Source organism: Ptychodera flava, chromosome 11 (genome assembly GCF_041260155.1).
Source record: "Ptychodera flava strain L36383 chromosome 11, AS_Pfla_20210202, whole genome shotgun sequence".
Lineage (NCBI taxonomy): Eukaryota > Metazoa > Hemichordata > Enteropneusta > Ptychoderidae > Ptychodera > Ptychodera flava.
In genome coordinates, this window is record NC_091938.1 from 24946201 (window position 1) to 24973643 (window position 27443).

The following is a 27443-nucleotide window of genomic DNA, read 5'->3' on the forward strand; positions in this document are numbered from 1 at the left end:
TTATCATGGACGTTCATTCTGCTTTAATAATTACTCCGCGTACAGCAAATTAAAAACAAATGATGAAGTTTCCTCCGAATTCAATTTTCGTTTTCTCCAATTCAGTCATTCTTGAAAGTCAACATACACTGGGTAATTTTTTAGACTTCTGAAGACTTTTACGACTTGTTTAACTGTTTGATGAGTGTTGCTGTACTTCTATCGAGAATGATATAAAGATACTCGTCTGCACATTATCACTAGGATCGCCAATCTCTCACAGTTATTCTGTACATAGCATATAATCATAGCATTTATTTGCTGTTGCTCTTTCATTTTCATTACCAGGATTCATCTAATGTTGCATCCTGGAAACAACATACCAGTACTAGTAGCAATTGCTGTATATTTGGAATGCAAGAATTCTGGTAATTATAGTGTCGGCCTCTAACTCAATGTTCGTAAAGTACTCTTAAAGTTGGTTGAGCACGTCAAGAGAGAGATCTCTCGAATGCTATTCGCGGCAAAACGTCAGAGATTTTCTTCACTGTAATTAGCATGTTATAATGTTTTTTCTACAGATGCTTTCGCACATTTGATTCTTAAATGTTTACTTTTTTGTTTTGATGGCACAACATTGTTGTTAGCTGTTTATCATTTATGTCGTTGCACCTGAAATTTAGGCTGCGTGTCTGTATCGAAACTCCACTTTGCTTTTTACATGTTGTCATTCACCGAAGGAAGCAAAATTTTGTAGCGTTTGAATGAAAGGTTATATCTTGAGTACGTGAAAGAAAATTGTGTCAAGTCTGGATGATATATATATACGGTTGAATTACGGCAACATTTTCCACGACAGAATATGTTTTGTTCAGATTCGGTCACGTTTTCAACAACCGCCTGTATACATTCTGTGTCACTGCGATAGACAGAATGTATGTGCATAACTGTTTAACAAACACATAAAAGTTAATACCCGGCTACACCCGAAACTATTTTGACAGCGGACAGAGTTGTCACATTGTTCCTCTTCATACAGATAAACCGAGACACACGATATAAAAACTATGGACGGATCAGTAGCGTGGAAGTACAAGTGCAAACGTACTACTGTGTGTTATTTGTACCATCACTGTGTCGGAAGCAAACTTTCAACGTGTATTGGCGGACCGGATTCCTTGATTGGGTTTCCACACTTCAGACGGACTAGAAGTGTTCAGTTGCGAGGCTGTGTCTTTGTTTGGAATAGGGCTGACTGGTTCAGTTTGTAGAGCCAGCGAAGATTGGCTTTCTTGTGCGAGGTACCCCGCATCGGGTCTATTCACAGAGTTCAACGGACTTATGTCTTTACTCGGAACAGGGCTCGTCGTTTCCAACTGAAGTGACGGCATGTCAATGTGGATCTGTCGTTTGCCGGTTGAATCTTTGCTCGAGCATCTTTCCTCCACGCGGATGGCACAGTCGAATTCGGGTATAATGTCAGCGTTCGACTCATCAACCTGCCACTGGGACAAGCTGTTGTCAGTGATCTGAGGGAACGACCGGCTGGCCTGCGGCCTTTTCCCGCCCGCGGGCGCGGACGACTTCGGTTTTGACCTGGCGCGAGTTGGAGAAGAGTTCGTTCGCACATAATGTCTTTCCGGCAAGACTGCTGTTTGTTGATTTTGTTTGGGTCGGCGTAATAACACCACATCGTTACTCCATTTGACCTGCTTGATGACGGCGTCGTCGAATTCCCTCCCGCTGAGCTCAGAGAGGGGCACAGGTGTCGTGTTAGGTGCGGGAAGTATGCGATCTCCCTTTCGGTACTGCCTGGAGAGTTCATCCTCGTACGGAAGATCAAATTTATACGTCTCTGGAGTGAGGTCAAGCTCGTCGGAATCCGCCTTCATCAATTTTCTCGTCCCGAGCCTATCTGTGTATTTGTAAAGTCTACCCTTCTGTTTAAATTCAAAGTCGTGAGGGTTATTCGCTTTTCTGACGGCGAACCCCATTATTCGATCCGCTGGACTAGGGCGAGCACGCCTTCCTATATTGGGGATGCTGGCGCTAGGCGTGATATATTTCATGAGCGACGACACAGCGGCCGTATTTCCGAATTCGGAATAGCGGGCTGGAGTCGGAACCTGGGCGTCTATACCACCATTTACGAAAGCTTCCATAAAGGAATTTTTCCTGATTAGTGGAAAAGTGTCATCGGGTCTCGCCAGTGAGGACAGTTTCGGCTCGCTGTTACTTCTTCTCGGAGTTGGCGACGGAGTCGTTTCGAGCAAAGTCTGTCCCCTGAGCGGATCGAGTAACGGTGGTGGAGGGCGCTGTCGACTTCTGCGTATCCTTTCCAGGTGCCTGTCCCGCGGAGTCATCGTCTCCGCCGTTGACATCCCCAAGCCCGGCCGCCATTTAACCGTCCTTTGAGGTTTCCCTGTGTGATTCTCAGCTCCCCTCTGAGACACCCTCTGCACAGCAGTTTTCATACTGCTTTGATTTTCGATCTCCAACGCGTGCTTCAGTTGGTAGATTTTGGCCAAGTAGGCCGCCTGGTGGTGGTGAGTGTTTCTCTGGTCAACAAACCACTGCGGGAGATTAGAATGGCCTGCTTCTGACTCTGCGGGCGTTGTCCTGGTAATGTCCGCCATTTCTACTCCTTTCAAACCCACAGTTGGGCGCCACACAAGCTTCGCAACGCTTTACCTGTAACCGACAAAGAAAACAATCATATGATTAGTATGTGCCGCTATGACCTTTACATTACGAGAGAAAATAATAACATTTTGATTGATGATTGGACTAGGACTACTCTAATGAACTAATGAACTCTAATGAACGCTTTTCCTTTACCTTGAGCTAGGTTTTATCATGCAGTTCTCGGAGAATGTCTTAATAACCCATGTTAACTGAGAAATCGACCTCTATTTTCCTTCAAAGGTCAGCCGTATTAATTAAGATCAGAATATTTCCTCTTAGTAATCCATCATCTTCTTTCGAATAAAATGAAAACAATATACGGAATAACAGTGCACACAACTCCCACTTTCACTAATTCGCTGATGATACAATCGACCTTACTATCGACCCCTATCTTCGAAAACGTCTGTTAAGCGCTGTAAGATCCCCAGGCATAGTGCTGGCTAAAGCTGGCAAGTTATTTAAATATTAAACACGAATTCGTGGAGGAAAAGATGTCCCAGCAAAGAAGCTAAGAACTAGCACTCTTTGGCGATAGAAACACCCACTGTGGACATGCTCCAGATCTCTCTTTTTCAAAGATGGCGTAAAAAGATCTAGCGCTGAGATGTTGATGATTGATATTCATATTTCAAGTGTTAGTTGTCATGGTATTCCGTTCTAAATTTGTCCAAATATAAGCGACGGCGGTGATAGTATTGATTTGCGGGCTTTTCACATCAAAAGTTACAGAGAGTTTAAGATTTCTCTTGATTTCTCTTGAGCCAGAAAAGTATTTATTGTATGTAAATGTTTCAGCACATACCCAGTCACTTGCTCGTTTGCGTTGTTCATCGCACTTTTTTGGAATTGAAACAGATAGAAAACACAGAGTAGATAGGAATGAAAGGATTTGCTTGTTATGTAATAGTAACGAAATAGAAGATGAGTACCATTTCCTTTTGTGTTGTACCTTTTTTACCAGCTACAGACAGAAATATATTCCCACAATCTATTTTAATCCGCCTTCCAAAACATATTTTTTTCAACTTTTGACTGTAAACGATGCTACCATTCTTCAGTGTTTAGCAGCATACACTTTTCATGCCATGAGAGTAAGAAAAGAGGTATATGAATTGCAACTGTAAATTATGTTCATTATTCCTGTCAACTTTACCTTTGTAAGAATAATATTTGTAAAGTGTCGCAGGCCGAGGGCATTGAATTACTGAAAAAAGACCAATATTATTATTCACATCAAAAATGTGATACATTGTTGATGTTTAAAATTTACAGTCTCACTTATGATTGCAATTTGTCCAATACACGATTGTACATCAGCATATGCATAAAACACTGTCTTTTGCTCAAGATTAAATTTTGCGCTATCCGGACTTGTTAAGGTCTACAGGTCTGATTGCCATTATCATAAATATGAAAATTATATATTATTGTATTATCATGGATTAGACAGCTTCACGGTTATCGAGAAGCAAAACAAGTTGGTAAAACACCTTCAACGACAAATTTCCGGCGACAGACATCAAGTTGTGGATTTTTTATCAAAACGTTCTGATCAGAAAAGGTTTGGTAAAAGTTACAAGAACCCAATTTTAGTTTAATGAGATTATTTGTTCATCAATATATAATCGCCTGGGGTTCATTTATATGCGGAAATGCATCATCAGTTTAATAAAATATTGAATTTTTAAATCAGGGTGTTTACGAGCATCCAGCCCGTGAGAGCATGTCTTTTTTCCGTAAGCAACTGAAACCGTAGAACATTCCGATCTGCTGAATGTAAACTTTTGGATTCAGTGCCCTGGGATAAAAACGATACGTTTGTAAAAGGGTTAGCTCCTTTGTCTATTGGAAAAGTGAACGCGCTTCTCTCTGACAACCGAAACTCTGCGTATCTCTTTCACGAAAGTTAGCAGTCGCTGACGCCATGAAGAAGCATGCCATCGATTAGACTGATCCAGCTGCGGTATGGAGGTTTTGCTTCCACGCAAGCCTGCTGCGCGTGAATGTCGGCTTCACGCTCAATGTATTGCGAGTGTGGAAAATGCAGCTTGGGGGTTTGACTATGAATGAATGCATACAATCAGGCCGGTCAACAGCATTTTACAACATGATATTAATCTTGACATTCTAGAAACAATCTAGAATAGAGTAAATTGCTTGGACAAATGACGAGAAATGTTTAATGAAATTATCCTAAACCACCAATATAACGACAAGGGAACATTACAGATAAACGAATTCAACCTTGATTATTTCAATGTCACTCCTCATCAAGTTACTTGCAATTCTAACCACAGACGAAACTTTATAAAAGAGTGATGATTTAATTAAATCGCCTTGACTGAAAAAAGACCGTCTCTTTGCATGAACTCAATTTCGCCAATTCATAGTGTTTTTTTAATGTTGAATGCTAGGAATCCTCGCGAGAGGACGATGTAAAAAGTATAGCCTGTCTTCGCATGAAGGACATGTTATTCAAAATGAACATATCTAATCAATAAAAACATATTTTTCTTAAGTATGACTGATAATGAAAGTAGCCATCAATGTGCCTTTGTATTTAAACACTTTTTCTCGAAGGAAATAGGATTAAAGCTTAAACTTATTGATAATTCTGCTCTGCAGCAACGTGTAATACAGCGAGATACATGCAATTTGATGCGACGAATCATCCAGGTTTGTTTGTAACAGTTTTACGGTACTTAAAGGGCCAGTAATGCTTTTTATGATTTTTGCCATTATTTTTATTTTGTATATCAATTTCAATTTCTTATTCTACTCCCCAAACAATGTTGAAACACCCACTATTTAGCTTGTCAACTTAGCGTCTATATGTGTAAAATACATTGTTATTGTTTACATTTGAATTCAGGTCCGGACCAGAAGTCACTTTTCATCAATAACAACGCAGTTTACACGTACGGGCTGAGTTGACAAGCTGAATACTGTGTATATCAACATGCTTTGCTGAAGTAGAACAAGGAGTTATAGTTGACATTCAAAACAAAAAGACGAAAAATTTATTAAAATTTAGCATTGTTGGCCCTTTAATTGCATTTTAAAACACATTTATAACGGAATATCATGATATTCATGACGTATAAACCAGCAACAAGCTGTATTATTGATATGCAACTTGTAATAATGAACTGTGTAACTGTGCCTTTCAACGCTGATTAACGAATAGTGAGACTGACAAACGGAATTAAATTGCTGAAAAAATATTATGTTTTCCTTTCATTGAATTGAATGGCTCAGTATTACATTGATTGATGCATTGTATCGAAAGCGATGTGTCTCGTTTTTTTCTGAAACGTACAAATGCTACTTATTACAGAAGGAAATTGTAAGTAGGTCACGAGTAATCAATACGGTCGCGTTGGAGACTGCCGCCGGCGACAGCGTTCACCTGCCCACTGTCGTCGTCCAGACGACTGAACTTAAGACTGTTGCTTAAGACGATCAAAGATTTAATGACACCAGACAGACATGTTTTCCGTGCATGTATGAACGATAGGATACCCAGTGAATGTTACCTGTAATAGAGAGCACCGTGTTTAATCTTGTCACTCATTAACGCACAGGTAGTCAGTACAATCCTCATCTACCATGATACAGATATCCCAGGGGGGCGAGCAACATCTGGTATATTGTTAGAATGGCTGAAATATTCCAGGGGGCGAGCAACATGTGGTACATTGTGAGAACGGCTGAAATTCACATAATCCGTCAGGATATTTTCAAAACATAATGCTGGCACGGCCATAATGCCCAACACAATTTGCGTTTGCATAAAACGACAAACTATTGTGATTTCTAAGTATTTGATCCGCTTTACCAGTGAAATTACAGACACAATAGGATTTCTAGCCACTTGTGAATGGCAAGTCAAGAGAATTACACAGAAAAAGAACACAAGCTGTGTGAAAAGTGTTGTTTAATTTTCTCGTAATTTATTCGACAAGCTTCGAATGTTCTCAAATTTGTTTGCGTACAAGTCTTGACGAGAGAAGTCATCGGATAAGAATACGCTTGCATTACTGTATTCTTATACATTTTTGTAAAGTTACAGAGCTATAGCATTGATATGCAATTAATTGGATTTGCTGCAAGTTATTTCGAAGTATATCATGTTTGTTTCATTTACAATTCTCTCTCTCTCTCTCTCTCTCTCTCTCTCTCTCTCTCTCTCTCTCTCTCTCTCTCTCTCTCTCTGGGTATTATTTTCATTGCTTCGAAGGTTCTTGTCATGGCCAAGACTTTGAACTGTGTACATTCGTTTAAACGACAACGTAACTCTGTACATTTCTAATATTCTTTGGTAGAAAAACAGCAACCACTTACGCATGCGCACATAGGACTCGGCCTTGTACAAGTTCATGTTGTGAAAGAAAACATCACTTTGCTGTAAAAACGTTCTTTGTAATAGTAGCACACCGGCCTGCACATCTGAATGTTAAAAAAATATTGTCTTGTGACACTTTTTAAGTACGGTAGCGCTGACAGATACGGAGTGACTAAGATCACGAAACACGTTTACACAGCCATTCGGTCCTTAGTTAAACTTATGGAGCAGCGAATAAATTTGGTGTACTCACCACAAATTGCTCCATTTCAGTGAAAGATGGCCCACTGTCGAACCGATGGTATCTGAACTACACAAGCTGATGTCGAAGCAAAACGCGGCAACAAGGTATAACACTGTCAAACCAATTGGGACAAAGTCGGACACACTTTGTCAACACCGCGAAGACAAGCTTGTAATGGTGCCTACACAACGACACGGACGGACTCTGTGACGTAGACCAGCTAACACGCGAGGCATTTCAATTTATCTCCTCGGCTTACAGAGCTCACATCCCCGACGGCTTCACGACTAATGCGATTCTCAGGTCACGTGAACCCCTCTGCCTTTCATGCCCCCCCCCCTAATTCTCAGTGACGCAGAATGTCGACGACGTTGCAAATAAAGGAGCCATTCAGTTGACGATGAAGACATGGCGGGGGAAATTTAAAAAGTAAATTACTTCGCCGCAATAACTTGTACGAAATTAAATTAATTCATGCCGGTCAATTCGTCTATGCATTCTGTAATCGTACAGATACACACGTATTCAATGCCACAATTACTTCAGTCAACTGACATGCACTTCTCGCTTGAAGGACGATTATATCGTTTTTTCTTCTGTTTTTGTCAAAAATGATACAAACGACCCAAATGTCAGTTACTAATGACTAGAAGACCAAATGAAATCATGGTATAGTGTTGGACATGCCAACTGTTACAAATAAGTACACCTTCTCAAAATACTAAAATAAGTGTATCGACGTAAAGCATATCAACGTCACGGTGGAAATAACTGTAATTCAACATTTCAAGAAGTGCACTGCGAATGCTAGATAGCAATAGCGCTGATCGCGAGTTCAGGTTTATTACTAAATATAGCTGCACGCGCACGACATCGGACAAACTTCGGACAAATTTTATCGTTGCATGCCTGGCTGTTGTTGCAGCTTGTAGTCATGGTTATGAATTGGTTTGACCCTTGGTATCCATTGTAACACTAGCAGGTTTTAATTTCGTCGTTCCTGTGGCAAATGCGGAAAAATATTTATCTTTTTTCATATCAATGAAAGAAAAAAGATGTCATTTGCGTACAGCGCTATTGTACTTGTCGCTGGTAAGATCTCAGAGTTTGTTGAAATGTACCAAAGGTGTCACTGTGGTTCAAGTTCTCTGACGATATAACAGACAGAAATTATGGAATGACATCCCCTCTGAAAACATCCATCTCTTATTCCTGGGTAGCACGGATTCAGTAGCAAAAATTGCCAGTTTCTAACCATACGGAGATTAAAATAGCTGCGTGACTGTGATTTTAATTAGTATATCACCGCGACAGAAACGAAAGCGGCTTCCGACTGAGACATATTTGTTTTGGGTAATTGAGCATAGGTGTCCTCTAGGTTTCACATATTCCATATTTAAGTGCCACAAGACGGAAATTTGGGCAGTTTTAAGTGAAAGATGTCATTAGAAGAGTGTCATCTCTGACCTTTCGAAAGTAGTAGCGGCGTTTATTAGAACTCAGACTGTGGCACGTTGTCATGGTAACCCTGTGACCATGCCGACACGACAATCAGAACGCAGTTTGTGGAAAGTGATCACAAGAAATCTTTAACATTAAAGGCTTTCAGCACGTGACAATGTCAGGCAGCAGAAATACATTATCACCGCTCGTAAAGCGTTACTTAAAGTTCATACAACGGTAATTACAATCCGAAGACATTACAAACGTTTTCCTTGAACGAGGTCAAGCGCCACCAGAGTATCACCTACCATGCCATATGCAGAATTACCTATGTAAATACACTCTGTACGTTTGTATTACTTTCACTTTCGTTCTATTCACGTTTGGATTCTCTTTTCGTGAAATGGTGAACAATTCTCAGTGATACTTAGATTTACATGTAATAACCCGCTCTCTAGTTAATAGTATGTCAGACTCTTAACCAACATCAGCGCATGTTTCAAATTCCTGAGATCTCACAACTCTGCTATTTTCAGTCTCCTTAAAGAAATCTTGTGTATAGCCGAGCGTAAGAGCCGGTATGGAAGGCGTAAATACAGTTATCAATCAGCGCTGTTGACGAGTACAAAGGAGAGGCACTCGGGTTCTTCAAAGTGTGAAATGCGATGCTGCTTGAGGAAGTTTGGGTCAACATCGTGGCCTGTAGTAAAAGAATGGTGAAGAGCTATCCACTACATGTGAGATACCTGTAACTGAATTAATGGAATTTTTCTGAAGTTGTTTACGGGCGGGCAGACGACTGAACAACACAAGGGCGTTATATTTCGCTTTTTGGTCGAATGTCAGGAAATAGTCTCACCTCATGGTAGATTTCTCACAAATTTTATCCGTGTTGTCGCGATGAAGACGCCACATTTGAAGGAAGACGCCCTACTCCCGCTACTCGACCCAACCGCAATCGGCTGCGAAGGAGCATTAGACTGTCTAACATTCAAATAAACTGTTTTCTTCGCGATCTCATCCGATTAACTTTTCCACTGGGTCTATTTGCATATAGCGGTGTAAACCGATTTCTAGCTTTCCATATGTATGACCGAATGAATGTCTTGTTTGTAGACGAGAAAGGTTCAAAGCTGTTTCATTGCCAGTCATGTGTGACGTTCCAAGACGTCAGCTAGAAACCACCTGTTGACTGTTTAGCGTCAAGAGGATTAAAGGGAAACAGTCGGCGGAACTTCGCCTGTGTGAGTTTCTTGTTTACAAACAATGTATTTCGTACACGATATCAAGATACACCTCATCATCATAGCTGCAGCATTTAAAGTATACGATGTAGATTATGACAGACATGTTTTAATCTTCATCGATCACCATAGTACCTTGGATACAGCGTTTACGTCGGTCGTATGGGTCTCATGCGACCTTTGAGCGCAGTTCTGGCGACTGTATCCCTTCAACGTTCAGGTTCCGCTTTTGAAATGTGGTCATATGCAAGGTAAATGTTTACACGGGACTATAACAGTGTCAACACGTGTGTCGCCACCTGAAGTTTATGAACTTGGAACAAGAACATGAAGCAGTTAATGTTCTCTTCCTCGTATGATAAAAAATATTCTCAGTTCAGCCACGAGGTGATCCTGATACAATTTCTGACACCGGACACAACCGTCTATCCAAAGTTTTTGTTCGGAACTAAATGTAAAGCGCGTGCGTCTGCAAATACTTGTTAATTTCGTACTCTCATACAAGCTGAAGATGACATAGATTAATCTACGTCTGAATAGAGAAGAAAACCATTACTTGACGAAAACTTACCAAACCCACATTCCAAACACGCATGCTTTTCATGAGAGGCACCACCCGTGTCCTTGCTATTTGACAATAGTGAATTTGCCAACGGTCTTCAAGTCTTATAATGAGGAAATAATTTCCCTAGAGACTTTGAAAGGCATACTGCCTTGCCAACTGGTGTACCCGAAATAAAATTGATGATAAAAACAGCGATTTATTATGATGGATTGTGTCTGTCAGTTTATACGTTCTTCTGAACGGTCGATGAATCTATACAATGAATATCCAGGGAAAGATCCGGAGACAATATTTTCGTTGCCTAAATGACTACCACATGTGTTAAAATTTCACTTGATAATGTTCGGCCCACCCCCCCCCCCCCTCCTTTGCACTTTGCATGTACAAACACGCTAGGGTTTCAAGTCTTTCCAAAGAAATAATAAGACCGATGAGAAGGGCAAGGTTGAAAGACCCATATTCCCGTTAAAGGTATACTGTCACCTGTTCCAATTTTGCCACAGTTACCATGGAAAGAGAAAATCTAACTAATCACAGATTATAAGCGGGTGGCGCCCTCATAGGGTATTTTGAATAGCAAGGAACGCCCCCTTGACCATATATGGGCATATTTATATTACAGGTGACTGTGTACTTTTAACTCTCGCAATCGTATCGCTGATACTAACAGACAAACATATATGCATATATATATATATATATATATATATATATATATATATATATATATATATATATATATATATATATATATATATATATATATATATATTTGGCGGCGGTATTCACAACGACACTTTCCTATGAGAAATATACCAACATTTTATTGAACAAACAAGTTTCCGTGCATTTATTCCCAACCAGCGTCGATTACACAATATATGCTCTTAAGCTGACAGACATGGAAATTCCATTAAATTTACATGAATCGTTTACAAGTATGATATCCAATTTATTGATCCCATCACCGACTCTTGAGTATTACGTAGAAGCAAAGTCACATATATGAATAATTATTTTGATAGCTTCAGCTTAGTAATTTATGTTTTTCTATTAATTTTAGAATATAAACACGATTTTGAATGGTGCTTGGAGCTCTGAGAGTCGCAAAGACACACGGGAAGAGGAAGCCAATCAAGGAAAGGATTTCCACGTGTATTAATTGGAATTAATATTCTATAGATCTGCTCGGCAACGGAATGTGTACATGCCCCATAATGTGAAGCTGAAAAGCGCCGAATTGAATAGGGCTCTCATACTGAATCCCCGGGATCTTTGCTTTAATTTGCGTTAGGTCAACACAACAGTATACTAATAGCAACACTGCTGGTCGTCCCAGGTAGCTGTAAATGGTTTCAAAGGCCATATTATTTGCATCTCCAGAAATGCTAGGTTGAAAGCACATTAGCACGTATGAAATTTAATTTTCTTCCTCTTCAGAGATTAGCCTTTCAAATTTCTTTTGTGCGTCTCTCTCTCTCTCTCTCTCTCTCTCTCTCTCTCTCTCTCTCTCTCTCTCTCTCTCTCTCTCTCTCTCTCTCTCTCTCTCTCTCTCTCACCAAATAATAATGATAACATGAGACATTAGCGTTGCAACTGTTACTGATCATCCTTGTAAGAACACGGGTATTGCAAACATTATTCGTCTACAAGTTATGATAAATAAATGTCGTGCATTAAAGATTTTTACATACAACCCGTGCCTGTGTTACGTGTGTGCCTATTATTTTACCCTCGCTATCTGTATAGTATTTCAAAGATAACAGTTCATATCTGTTAATTACACTCCCTAATCCCCTTCATTAATGTGTCAATTTGTTAATTTGTTTTTAATTTGTTATACCGATCAGCTGGTTTGAATCGGTAAAATTGCCATTATGCAGAGTGTGGCAATAATCGACTTACTTTGTGGAAGGCCGTCATACTTTAAAGGCAGTGATCGTCATATGTTTCCAAATTTATGAAAAGTACAACATTAAAATAACAGCAATGATATTAAGTTTGGATTTGATGTATAACTTCAGTCAATTTGTTTAATGTGTCATAACTTTAACTGAAAAGAAATTAATTTCTGGTGTTGATTGACAAACGGGAACTGAGCGACAGCCGATGTGGTTCCAAGTAAAATCAATATTGGAAGCCCTAATTTGCAGAATCAACAACTGCTAAAAGTTCTTAATCGTACGCTAAATCCGCTGAAGCAATTATGCGTAATTGTGACAGCTTGATGGCGCTGTGGTTTCCAGGCAACCCTGGTCGACCAGGGTGACATTTATGTATGAATATCTAACTCGACAAGCTTCACACCTGCTGGTATTGGTATGGTAAAAGAAATTGCCAACTTTTCAAAATGCGGTTTTAAAAAATACAAAATATAAAAAATGTAATTGATATCATATTCACTCACTAATGCGAGTGGTTTCAGAGTTAACTGTCATGACCGACATTCTGAACGCTTAAAATATCAAAATAAATGAAAAATAATCAATATGTTACTGCATTTCAAGGGGATATATGGGGCACTTATATATAATTGACCACTGCGAACGAACATTATGGTGAGGGGGGGAACAAAACGAGGTGAATGCAAGCTAGTGCATTGAATGCCTGTCGATTTTAATCTAGTAATAATGAGATTCATAGACATGTTTTCGGGCGCTATACTAGCTTGACATTGTATCGATTTCCGCGAAATTATAGGCAGTTAAGATATCCTTTGTTATGAAATCCGCCTTCAACAAACGTGTGACAAATTTAAAGAAATGATTACGTCATAGATTATGACGCGATTATGTAACATATATATATATATATATATATATATAAGTAAAAAGTTCTCTCTGGCAGTCACAAGAGTGAATAATGCTGTCCGTTTACTCGAAACTTTTGGTGGATTCAGCAATACATGGCGGAGCGTAGGTGATTACTTGAGGGAGTAAAATATCATGTGTGAAAATGCTCAGCGGCTAAAGCATTGAATTACTACCCATACAAGCTGAGAGAGTCCGTGACTCACGTTTTGCACATCATGCGACCATCATCAAACACAGTTATGATCCAGCTATCTTGGGTCACTTAACGTAACGGTACTCGACCATATCATTCTTAGCATTGGTATCTATTTCTAGGGCTCTACGTAGAATTTCAGGAATTGATGGGGCGAATGGGTTTAGAAAAAAATGTGAATTGCGTAAATTATCTGAAAATTTACTTCTGTATTTTTGGCGACAATGCTGTTTCATCCAGTGGAATAATTATGAGCCAGGAAGTTTTTATATTAAGTGCTTGCTTTGGGATTTAGCCCTGCTTAAACGTTGACAAATTGTTTACCGTTTACTATTATATTAAAGACATTAAAACAGCTGGCGGTCAGCTATTTGTTCATTCGGGACGGTGCTGACAGTAGTCTGACGGACTTTGCCTGAATTAATATTGGGGTAAATAATGGGGGTCCCAGTACCCAGGCACTCGCTTTGTCAGTTTTGTGCAATGCATAAGGCCATTTAAAATTCATAAGTGGGTGCCGAAAACCAGTCAGTGTCAATAAACTTGGGTGTTGATAGAAGAACCTGTATTGCTCACGGAGCGAGTGGGAGAAAAAAAGTCTAAATAGACGCGCAGCTAATGATGTTTGTTGGGTTTAAGTTAGAACGCGGTATCAAAATAAAAATCGTGTAGAATCATATTGTCTCTCTCTCTCTCTCAAATACAACGTGGATACGCAGGAATGTTCAGCGGAGAAAAGGAGCGGCCCTTTATAAGACTCTAGTACCCTTGGTAAACAATGACAAACTGTATGTCATAGTCTATCACCACAGAGAGTTTAATACTGAGTGACGATGGAACACACCACACCATACTACAGCACACTATAAATCGGCACGGCACGGCACGACACACCACATCACATCACAGCACAGCAACTGAAACGTGTACATGTAACCTTGCCTAGCGATTAAAAAAAATTAAAAAGTCACGTCAAGTCACACTTATTAAAACGCATTATCTCGAGGCGTTGCGACCTCCGTTATATTGTCCTAAAACACGAATGTCACCAAAAAGCAGTACAGCGATGGTCAAACCTAGTCCTTGCATTTGCAAGAACAGTCACCCTTTTGAGCTTATCACCACGACAACACCATCGTTACCTACAGCATGTCCTGCTAGATGGTAGATCATGTTCTTATCTCTCTGCTATGTTCGCCTTGACCCGAATTCCACGTCAGGATGTGTGTGTGCGTTATGAATTCGGCCTTCCCCAGTGGTGTCAATCCCCCGAGGCCACGTGTCAACGAAACAGAGCTGTCGACACAGGCCCGAACCTGGAAACGAGGAAACGCTGAAAGCCGTTGCTATGGGTCGCACATCATTATGTCAACAATACAAATGCGCTGAATTCATTTATCTCATAGTGTAAGCCTGACGCCGATAAATGTCAAAAAGATCCGTGCCTCCCCCATGTACCGAAACAGATATCATTTGCTATCATGTTCGCCCATTGTTGACAACACTATCTAGCAATCGACGGGAGTGAACTGCCCCCACGGAGAATTACATACAAATCTCGATGTAAAGTTGATCGTGTTTCAATGTGGCTGACACTTCCATCGCTGAAACGGTGCCGATCATATAATGTCCTGCTCGATGCATAGAGCGGTTGCGTGAGAGTTTTGAATTTAATTTTGTTGTTCAAAGTACAATTCCTCGCCCATATTGAAATCTCTGGGGTTTTGATTACAGCGTTCCAGTTTACATCTGAGTGATTTCAGGGGAGAGCTCTTTAGCGCGGGTTAATTACGGGTCGCTGTGCAACAGGTGGCTTGTCAGAAGACGAAACGACATAACCGGCTCCATGATCGATTTCTTCACCATTTCCCTACCTTTTTGATGTAAATAAATCAAAGGAAGATACCCAATGCATATGTCCACTAGAATACTTGTCATCTCTGGAAACGTCGGAACGACAACGATTGCGTTGTCCATGCTGTTGGTTCGAATTCTATAAAAGTATAATAACAATGTGGAGGGCAAGCGAGCCAGTTGTACTATATCTTGATGATGATCAATCATAGCGGTTTACGCATTTTGAGATGGGGCACGCAAACTTTAAGATTCCCCACTACAATCATTGTGATGCAGGCATGCTGATATTGTGAGCTTTTTTCTATCAGTGTGCATCAAATACGCGAAGTTTCGAGATACGGCCGCTGTCGCATGGTGCATATGTCACGGAAATTGCACATCGATCCCTCCTAGAGGCGTTCCTGCACGTCGAGAACCAGTGCGTGAATCAACATTGACTGTCAAGCGGAAGTTCACACAGCGTCGCGCAGAGGGTTGCGTGAAATGTACACTACACGAGATGTACAATGCTGTGTTAATGCGAGGGAAAATACTGAGACCGGCACTTAAGTTTCGAAGCGCAAATCAAGCCAGGTGGCTTGTATAGTCGAGTCAAACTTAATATTTATCGTCGCCGGTGATTAAAACGATTCCCGGTCGCAATCGTTCCGTTACTGAGAGACACGTTGCGAGTGTGTTGACGTGTAGTGCGTCTTGGAGTCAGCAAATGAAAATTTCGATGAAGCAGCGCCCGACAAAGACACGTCCCATTCTACTAGTATCCAATGCATTTGTGGTAATCTATATGGACACTCGTATTTGAAACATGTTAAACATGGAGGTGACCAGTGCTAAAGGAGCTAGTTGATTGTGTACAAGTACCCAAACAATCTTACCTTACTAGTGGTTGTCATGTTTTCAAATTTGTCTGTCCAGTTGCAGAAGCAAATATTTCCCTTCCCGTCTATCCCTTGTGTAAAATCCTTGCAGCAACCTCCTTGTCTGTGACGCAAGCGAGATCGAGACTTGTATTTGTACACAGTTTGTCGATACACGGTTTGCAGAACAACTTAACGCGTTCGTGCGATTTCAAACTCGTCTGTACTGACTGGGCTCGAGTGCGCAGTCGCAGTTGAGTAGAGAGTCGAGCAGTCAGTCACGGTATGTTTCAGTTCATTGTCTGAGTATAATACGTACTTGCTAGTTTTCATCTCATAACAGCTTAGCTCAAAGGTGTGTAGAGACACTCATGAACAGCGACTCTCATAGGCTTCGATAACAACACGATGCCTGATTCCTTTGTGTTTTTTTATGGGCAAACACAAAGCATTCTGAATAGTCAAGGCCTGTATGTACAATTTGGAGACCATCACATGGGCCTATGGAACTCTCGTGAACAAGAGCGAACGAGATTAAACCTTTAATCACGTTAAGATGATTAGATGCCTGAAATAGTAATTTGTGTAAGCTAAGTGGTCACAAAGAGCGATCACATCTTCATAACATGAAGTCAGTTTTTTAAAAAGACGCGGACGGGGTGTTTTCCAAGGATTGACACGATACGGGTAATGACACGACCATGGAAACAAATTCGGCCTATCATGAATTCCTTTGTACACTGTATATTAGAATGCAAGGTCTAAATAATGTTTTTGATATATTGATGAGCTACACCGTAGACACTTGAACCACTCCTCCATGGCAAAATTTCGAACTGCCTGCCAGTGCACACCGCCCTGATATCGACAAAGGCCGCCGCGAAAAGAGTAAACAAAACTATGACGACGGTATTTAACGGGTAAATGCACATTTGATATTGCAATTTTGTATTGTTTGTCGACTGAAGTATTTTCAAATTTTGTCTTTATCTCAGAACTAGTGTTTACGCTCGTGGAACGTGGACGATCATAACCAAAGTGATTAAACCGGACAACACGAAGAGCACTGATTAATTAGCAGTCTGTTATGACGAACAAGTGCTTGTAAAAAAGTGCGGTTTTCTCCAGCTTATCGAGCAATAAATCGCGATTATCTGCAAATGCGCTTTGAAAATTGAGTCAATTTTCACATGCTGTCGGAAAGAAGAAAAATTCCACTATTATTGAGAAAGAGTGTCGAGGGAATTCTAGAAAATTGTTGTGATCCTATGTTCCACGACCATACACGTCTTTTACAAAAGAAAAACTACTTTGACTCATGGTGTCAACTTTCGCGATGTGAAAGCCGACCTCAGTGAGAGATGAAACGATGAGTAAAGAGGTATGATTAGAGTATTTGTTAAATGCCAAGAATTGCCCAATAGAAATTGGACCGATGGCCATAATCGGGATGATCTAATCATTGTGAATTTCACCATGGTGATTTTCATCATAGTGAATTTCAATCATGGTGACTTTCATCATGGTGAATTTTAATCATGGTGAATTTCAGCTGCAATAAACTTCATTAGATCGGCCAGTATCAGATGGACATGGACTTGACCAGTAATGATTATATGATGCTCATTTTTAATTAAATAAATTAATCAATGAAGGTCAGGGTCTTGGGAATAATGATATCCACATTCAAATCTCCCATCTCAGACTTGGAGTAAACAGAACCAGCCCGAATAATGTGAGATATTTATGCATTCCTGCACCATAACATCGCGTGTTGAGAGATTAATTCAGAGGCCGTTGGGCTGAACACGGATGGGTCAAGTCACCAAACACTAGCGCTACTCAGCATACGGTTGCCGCACTCGAATGTACACATAAAAGAATTACGTGTCCCTGACGGGGTACACCTATCGACGAGTTCGTTCTGCTTGGAGACGCCGCATTTACTTATGTGTTTCTGGCGCAATAAATCACTTTTGAACAAGCACTCTAAACCTATCCGTGGTCCCAATACGTGTAAAATATTATTGAATAGTGTGTTTCATTATCAGTGTGTGTCTGCAATTTCTGTCAGCGAAAGTCTCTCGCATTTCAAATTTTGTGGGGCTGTGGTGACAGGAATGAAACAAAACTCGGTTTAGAGTGTGGACGTGCCACGTAACTTTATACGCTGAGGTCACCGTATATACAGATAGCATGTACTATCGTGTCATGATTCGAGTTGTTTGCGGTGGCAGAGTCCCATTGCTGGTAACCAGGTAACCGCGAATTATTCACATATGTGAGGCTTTTTTCGGTATTTGTTTCTCTCTTTTATGACGTGTTGTGCGTACTTAATCGATATGCACGATTCGCAGAGGGAATGGTTGGGATGTATGATTCTGTGCCTTCATGTTCCACATAGTGTACGTGTATGCATCGATAAATTTGTTTACATGCTGCCGAAAGAATCCACATCATATAACGCAGTTTAGGATATCTTAAAAGCTACTTCTCTAGTTGACTCAATACTACAATAAATACTTTAATCTTTTATGACTTATCGCGAGAATTGATGGTATTCTCACCCGACCACTGACGACTGTACAATTGTATACTTCATTCATATCTCCAGACATATGAGCACTGTAGTAGATACTGTATGTTGTCAAAGTGAGAATTCCGTATTTAAATACAAATCCAAAATAAGAATCGACGGTTTTTTGGTACTCTTGCTTTTTTCATTTTTGTGGGCCTTTTGTGTGTATATATAAATATATATATATATATATATATATATATATATATATATATATATATATATATATATATATATATATATATATATATATATATATATATATATATATCGGATTGTTCGGGTTTTTATTATTTCTTTATCTGTTTGGGTTCTATACTGTAGCAAATGGCATACTGTTTATCCTTGATTTCACATTTCCCTCAGTAATTGAATATTCATAAATATAAATATCTTTTCAACACTTAGATTGGATCGAACTGAGAGACGTATGAACTCACTTGGTGTCAATATCACAACATCACAATATCATAATATCACTTGGTGTCAAAATGCATATTAATGTTTCTGTTCAGTGACCCATATAGGACATACGTATGTAAGTTGTCTTGGCTCTCGGATTGTGTAACGGCAACAAGACACACAGTCGCCGCAACGTTTATTTAGGTTTAAGTTGTGTGTCTATACTTTGTATGCTTTCTAAAAATGAAACGTCTTCACATCTCCATGCATGCCACCCAGTCAGAAATCGTAAATAGGCTAACCGTATTCTGTGAGAGATGTCCTATAGAGGGCGATGTTCACGATAACTAGACGGAATACCGGTGAGGAAATGTGGTGGGAAGCCTGTGTCAGTAATAGTTATGCGCATACGACGAAAACGGTTGGGTTAGTCAATCATACTCCCGGTGATTACATGTCAAGGTTAAAGTGGATTGAGTAGAATGGGGTCAATGAATGGCTCGCTTTGTCAAATCGGACGCGATAACATTTATTCGTTATGAAGCCTGACAACGTCAGCTTATTAGGGGAAAAGAAATGGCATGTCGACACACGTGTGTGTCATAAATACTAATATCGACGAGTACCTGTCCGTATTCATCGAGAAAAAATACCATTAAGCAGTCATTTAAACGCGATAAAAGTGCTCCATCGGGGAAAAAAGGCGACACAGCGCGCGTGACACGATTCTGCTTTCAGGAAATGCGTCGATAGTTCTTCATTCTGAGATCTCAAGTTTCATTCGGTGGGGGATTTGAAAAGCGTTAATGGAAAACCTAAGTCCTAGATATTGACTGGTTTGAAATATAATGCCGTTCGTTTTCCGCTGGTCGGCGTGTCAACGTCATTGGTATTCACTCGTTAAAGGTCCGTTACGACGTCACACATCCTCCATCTGTTCCCCAAACAAACTGATCTTTTGTTTTTATCGTCATTTCAAATCTGCCAACCTTGCAGATTTCATACTTTCATTGGTGTTATTGATATTAAACTTTGCAAACAAGTCTCGTTTATTCTCTTCCGAGTCATTCTTTCTGAGTCAGTTGTTTTCTTCTGACGTCGTACATACTGAAAAAATATTTCACTCGGTTATATAACAAGACATCAAATTCATGATGGCGTCTTATAAAGACAATATTTGATTTACACACAATGAGTGTTATATTCCTCAATGTACTCAAGGCATACAGCATCTGCGTTCTGGACATCAGAACTTCCTAGAACTTCTATCACTACTGTCTTCAAGCCTTAACAGTAATGGGCACTTAAATTTAAAGGGATGGAAAAATATAGGCAAATAACACCTTAACGAGTTCTGAAATTTGCGAAAAAAATGTATTCATATTTTAGGAATAGGTTGACACAAGACATTTAAAAATATTATGTTTATTGTCTTTTGTTACGGGTTTTTCCTATTTTGTTTTTGTTTTTGTTTGTTTTGTTTTTGTTTTTGTTTTGTTTTTTTGTTTTTTTGGTAGCCATTCCTTCTTCTCTTTTGTTATGGCAAAGTTTTTAAGTTGCTTTCTTGTTGATTTCATGGTTGTGAATAAGTCAAAGACTCGATTTAATTTGAAAATCTTCCTCAAATAATACATGATATTTGCATCTTTTTCTCTTCTCTATTTTTTTTTCTTAATCGCGCATGCGCCATGCTTTGAATTCACAGTACACTGGCAGTACCTGTGACCAAGGTGGCGGGATAGATGTCAAGCCCTGTTTGCAGTAAGCTCGCTTGGTTTCACTGTACGAATTTCCGAGTATTTGCTCTGAACAAATAAACATCAAACATTCATTCTACCTGATCTGTATCCTAGCCAATTTTTATGCCCCTATACCTTACTGTATATGAGCGTATTGCGATCAGACATGCGCCAGAACAGCTCCCCTCCTCCCCCGGGAGAAGGCTGTAGCCGTGTTCATGTGATGGCTTGGGTGAATTTACAGTGGGATTATAGATAGAAGACAAGACAGCATGTAGGAAAATGAGTTTGCATAAATTGACTACTCCTCTATCTCTTAGGGAACGATTACACTTATGTTGATAAGCATTCTGCTGGATTAACAAAACTAATTAGAAAGCGCGCTCTTTAATCTAATCTTCAAGTACACCCTGTTTTGTATTGATATTGGTGTTTATGCTGACCGAATGTCATGATTGTGTTGTCTGATAGGATAAAGGCATAGAAAATCACCTAATTCGAAATTATCATGTTCTGCAATCAGAAGGGCTGTAAGTGAAGTGTAAGATGGGACCAAGAAAACACGTTTCTGGTCTTTGGCATTTAAAAATTGAGAATTTTTCTCTCTTCCTTACTTTTTTCTGTCTGTCTGTCTGTCTTTCTTTCTATCTTTGTGAGTCGTGGCGCCGTCGAGATATATTCCTGAGCCGGTTGGGGTGTAGTAATTGTTCCGAGGTCTACTAATACGTACAGTGTCAATCGTGGCACGGGCGACAAAAAATTAAGAAGAGATGTTAGCTTGGAATAACATCACAGGTAGAGTTTATCTTCCTGAAAGATGTTGTTGATTTCGAAATGAAATGGATATTTCGGGGGCTTTGTAGTGGAGCTGGACCGTGTTCTATCACTGCCACTGGTCCAAAAATTGAAGTTGTGCACGTGGTATGTTATATATTGTCCACAATTCAGGGTGAAAATAAGAAATTATCACTTCAGTACCATTAATCATGGCAATTAATTACAGTAATTAATTAATTAATGTATAAATTACTTGCAAAATAGGTATGTATAGAGATAATCTATTCGATAGTTAAAGAATAACCGTAACAACGTGGCAGCAGTTCGTGGCATTTGTTTTCGAACCAAAGACGAATCGTGTTTCCGAAATTATCTATAATTTTTTCAGATCGTTTTAATGGTCAAAACAATTACTTCAAACTTCTCTGTACGATAATAGCCTTCGTTACTCTCACTTTTAAGGCCCGCAAAGTTAGATTGTTTGAATTCAAAAATTTCTGATCATTTCCTTCATCTTGGTTTCGTGTCCCAGCGGCATCAAGTGTGTCACTAGGAAACTACGCCGTAGTGTTCTGAAACAAACGCGCTTATCGCGCAAATTAAATAAATTCGTGATATCGTATCGCGAAAATCAACAATCTCGATGTGTGGAGCTGCTTTAAAGCTTCTAACCATAATTGATAGAAGAAAGAAATGTTGAGTGGGGAAAATTACCCTGAATATAAATCGAGAATCGTATCATTTCATTACTTTAGCCAAATGTCATGGATAAGAAACAAATTCTATTTTTCATGGAATGTCATTGTAACTTGTATGTCGAAAGGTAAGTCGTATACATATGCAGAAAAGAAACAAGGGCGTCACACACCTTGATACTGTATTTGGACGATAGGTATACATTACGTATTCTGTGCAGTATTCAATCCAAAATTCCGTGTGCAGCTTTACAACAGTCAATCAAACGACTTAAAATCCCATTAGATGTATATTTTTCTGCATTTTCTCTTCGATAAGATGCTATCAAATGCAACTTATGTGAAATCCTTACCCCAAGTGTGACCGCATAACGTTTTTCAAACATCGGCGACGAAGGCAGAACTTATTTGAAGAACTAATAATTATCGAGTTACAACCCAAATATGGCCGCCGCAAATATATATACGCGTAAGCTCCTGAATTTAATCGACCAAATCCATCACCAAAATTTGAAATATTGACATTTTCAAAGACAATATGGCTTATTAAAGGGAATCCAAAAAAATTCCTCCGAAAGTTGGATGTCATTGGTATTTTTTGGGTAAGTAAAATGCAAACATTACAGCTAATGGGGCTTTAATCTTTCCATGAGTCAATATAGAATAAAATGACTTGTACAAAATCATGAATTCAGTGACGACTGTCTCATAGCTGAAGTCTCTGATTGATCCAAAGAAGAAATAGTTTGATTGCGAGTTCATATGAACCGTTAGTCTAAATGCATTAACTTTTTGGAATAATAAGTTGACCTTTGCCCATGGGCGTGTGGTCATTAAACCACAGTATGGTGTTGAACTTTCTCAAATTTGGCAGATAAGCCAGAATTATTCTGTAATTGAGGTATAACGTTGAATGGTTTATTCTCAACAGTGCAGTAAATGCGACGAGACAGAAAATTCAGGAGCGTATTCGCTGAATTTCTTGTTTGCGTCAAAATGTTAGTACACTATACAGGTGCAAAAATGCAAAATCAGTGTTTTAATGTCGGGCTAGCTTGTGCAGTGTGATCAAATCGTACTGAGAAATTCTTAGCAGTGTGCCACGATGAACGTTTTATCATAGTCAGAATTTGTAAATCCAAATACTCAACACTACAATGGGCGTAATCTTTGTTGTGTGTTTTGCTGTGTTGCTTTGTTACCGGGCCAGCTGCCCCGACAGCAAGTATGGGTAGATATTTCTGGAGTATATCAACAATGGATTACAGAACATAGCTGTCAGACTACGTGCTTCAGAAAATTACAACCGTTTGCTATCGTTGTCTCGAACAACTCGGAGCGCAGTGCAAAATAAACAATGCTGTATCTCAGCGTGTAGGCATTCATACACATGTGTATCAATACCTGCATGCTTGCCTGCCTGCCTACCTACCAACCTACTTACCCACCTACCTACCTACCTACCTACCTACCTCACATGCTTCTCGCTGACATGCTATTGTGGCGGTAAGTTTAAGTTTAACCTAAAAGAATTTGAGGTTACTCATTCCCGTTTTTTGCAACTGTAATGGAGTTTGTGTCCAAAATCAGAGACAAGTTCATGTCTGTGTGTGTGTGTACTGTACTCTATACGCTCCAGATCAGTATCCTCGCCACAAAATTAAGCTTTATGGGGTATACGTACTTGGCCGATTCGAAAAGTGATATAACCAATAGAACCAATTTGCATTTTGAACGCATAAGAAAGTACATTTCAATAAATAGATGAACATCAATTTTGGAAAATTACTTTTTTCTATCAACGCCGCAGCAGGCAAATGACTTCGTGCAGCTTACTGCTCGCGCGCGCTCAAGCTATGAATTGCGTGCCATCTTTTCTAATTCTGACTGATCGCTTAAAATAAATGTAAGATCTGCTTTCAAATGCGTAAGAGATTAAGAAAGGAATCAAGTTCTAAAGTTGCTCCAACGATGCCATTAGACGCAAACTACATCTCCTGATACGAATTTCAAAATGATTTGAAAACGACATAGCATCGGAAAGTGTTCTGGAATTGTCTCTGGGTGCCGCCGCTACGTGATCGACTTAGGCTAAGCCCGCTGTATACGATATTTTGTGAAATATATAATTTCCCTACCGGTCTAAGAAAACATACACAATTTATAGCACCATTTTACAAGTGGTATAGCCACGAACTGATGACGTCAAATCGCCGTACACAATACACAGTGCCATCATTACAAGGTGTCTGTGTTTTGTATAAGGCGATTTGACGTCATCAGTTTGTGGCCATACCACTTGTAAAATGCTGCCCAATTTATGAAATACTATTTCACATAAGACCCATCATCTATCATGATAATCTCTAAAAAATGCAATTTCCCGAAATCAGTGAATCTCATATGGCTGGAGTTTTGAGAAAGAATTGTGGAGAGAAGTTGGCATGAAAGACTGTTTATGAAGTTTCGAGCTACTCAGGTAATCTGAAAGGAATATTAACCTAAGGACGAGTCCGGCCTTCTATGGACGTCACTGAGAACAAAACTGAAAGTGAGCCGTTTCACATTTCAACCACCTGTTGCATGTAGAGGCGAACCACGGCGCCGTTGTGTGCCTTCTCAATGTTCTAGATTGTTATTTAGCGACACGGAATTAACAGTTCAATGTAACCTACGGGTACCGCATTCTTTCCCTTTGGAAACTGTGTTGTATATTGTATTGAGCGATTCACTTCTTCCCATGCAATCTGCCCAGGGGAAAACGGCTATTGACCCCTTTTATGAAGCCCAGCGTGTTTTTTCGCTTCCGTTGTTTTAAAAAAGGTGTTAATTTACCTCAAGAACGTTGTTTTAGTTTTGTTTGAATATGAAGCTACCTCCCTTTGTTGAACTTTAAACTCTACTTGGATGAAAAGCGACCTACTTGTGTCGTCGACTAGCTCTTCGATTGGCAACAGTCGGTTTTTGTCGGGGTCGTGCAGGACACCTCATTTGTTAGCGATATTTGCTTCTGTGCGAGGACTATTCTGTATAAGGTTGTCAACTTCGGGGCGGGGGTCAAATTCCTCGGCGAGCCGGTTGAAAGGGCCGCTGCTGGATCGATAGCTGCCCGTGTCTTGGACGTTGTTTTCACAGCATTGTGAGGTTGGATGTGACGTGCTGGGAGGTTCGCAATAAAAGGTAAACACCTCCCACAGAATCGAAATCACACGGTCGCACCATGACGACGGGTTTTTTCTCCCGGTCCCCGCAGCAGCTATGCGATCAAAACGCGGTTCAAAAACTAACACACTGCTGCTTTTCTTTGGATGTATGCACCGCCTGGTGTTTTACCTAAACTCATACGTAGCGATACAAGGCATTTTAATCTATCTAATCAAATATAAATGTTAATAACAACATGCTGGCAAGCTGTTGAAATCAACCTCTACACATACTGTTATCGCCTTAGGGGGAATTCAAAGTTATTCAGCTCAATTAACGTTGGTAAATTGTCCACTTACCTGTTTGTGTGACACGGAGTGCCCGGATATTGGTCCAATTACCTCCGTATATAACGAACCTCGGCCGGTACAGATATCATGACAATGCTCTCATATCATCTGGACACATCTTCTTCAATCCAGCGACTTTAAGATGGATTTATCTGTTTAAGTATGACATGACACAGAGACATAGACACACATTACTGCAAGTCGGCACGGACCAAGACTGTACATTGTGTGGTACGGTGGTGTTTCTTAACCGTAAGCCGTTTAGAAGGCGGGCATGTATACCCGTTAATTTGATCCTGTCCGGCGGATCCTCTGAGCAGACATGAAAGCCTCCTTTTTTGACCGACAGTCAATTGTGACGGCTTCAAGTGAGAATCGAACACGCGTTAGAGAGGGGTTTCAATAGACCGTTTCATAAAGGCATGATCAACGCACAGTTTTGTTTCTAACTCAGCCAGGTATTTATGGCGTGCCAGCAGACTCGAGCGAAGATCCACAAACGTAACCAAATCCCGCGGCACGTATGCCTTACGCAGTGCGTACGACGGTTTCCAGACGCTGCGATCTGCGAGGAAGCCGTGTGTATGCGGTCCAATCTGGCATAACGCTGCAGTATTTGAAAAGAACAATGTTGTTTACCCGTCCTTATTTCCTTTTCTGAACTAAATAGACGCTTCAATTACGGCGATTGAAGACCAAACACTTTGTTGTCTGAAGACCCGTTCTTAATGGAGAGTGTTTGTATCAAAGCGAAGGACCTTATCAAAAGACACAGAACGCTTGAAACCAGCACTTACCGTAGTTTCGTCACCAAGCACTCGAAGGTGCGTTTGTGTGTCTTGCCCTTGTAAAATCCACGGCCAGCAACGTTGACGCTTGGTTGAGTGAATCCCGAGACGTCAACAAGTCGACTACTGTCCTTCAAGGTTATAAACCGGAGTGATAGAAAATTCCTGGCTATCGACTCCTGAATTGGAAGTGTCCAAAACTTTTGGTCAACGACGTCCAGCGCAGTTGTGTGAGGATTAAGGAATGACACCAGGCCGTTGCGTCACGAAGTCGCTCTCCTATACGCCTTGTTGTCATAGAAGTGACCCGACAGTGCAGTTCCCCTGTATATAGACAGGACACTTGAGCTCGCAGCCGGTGATCCCAGTTTTTATTCAAATATTGATACTGGGTTAACCCTGTCGGCGGGGCACTGACTGGCCATATACTATCGATTCAAGCCTCCCGTCATACGATCCAAACATACCGAGGTATCCCTAGTCAAGTATCGCCCCGGCGAAGAGAAAAAATAACAAAGCCCGCATTGAAACTTCTCGCCGGCGCCGTCTACCCGCCATTTTGAGAAGCACATGCCAACATACTCACGTCAACTATTGTGTACATCTATTGTCACGTTTCCCTGGCGATGCCTCTGTGCAGTGATCGTTCACCTGGGAGTTATTTCAAATATTAATGAGATGCTCCCGAGGGTTGTATCTCTATGGAGGGAGTTAACAAAGCCATACCTTCCTTATATGTTTT

The 27443-nt window shown here is 40.2% G+C and overlaps 1 protein-coding gene across 4 annotated transcripts; it reads right to left on the reverse strand.

The window, feature by feature from the left end:
• Positions 1 to 27443, reverse strand: LOC139143902 (uncharacterized). Of its 4 annotated transcripts, XM_070714502.1 has the most exons (3): positions 26711 to 27443; positions 25923 to 26065; positions 1 to 2670 (listed from the first exon to the last, which is right to left on the reverse strand). In XM_070714502.1, the coding sequence occupies exon 3, from the start codon at positions 2613 to 2615 to the stop codon at positions 1131 to 1133; it is 1485 nt and encodes a 494-aa protein (XP_070570603.1). In that variant the 5' UTR covers positions 2616 to 2670; positions 25923 to 26065; positions 26711 to 27443; the 3' UTR covers positions 1 to 1130. The 4 variants fall into 4 exon arrangements, with proteins under 4 accessions (XP_070570603.1, XP_070570604.1, XP_070570606.1 ...); XM_070714503.1 differs by lacking the exons at positions 25923 to 26065; positions 26711 to 27443 and adding an exon at positions 16247 to 16463; XM_070714505.1 differs by lacking the exons at positions 25923 to 26065; positions 26711 to 27443 and adding an exon at positions 14661 to 14802.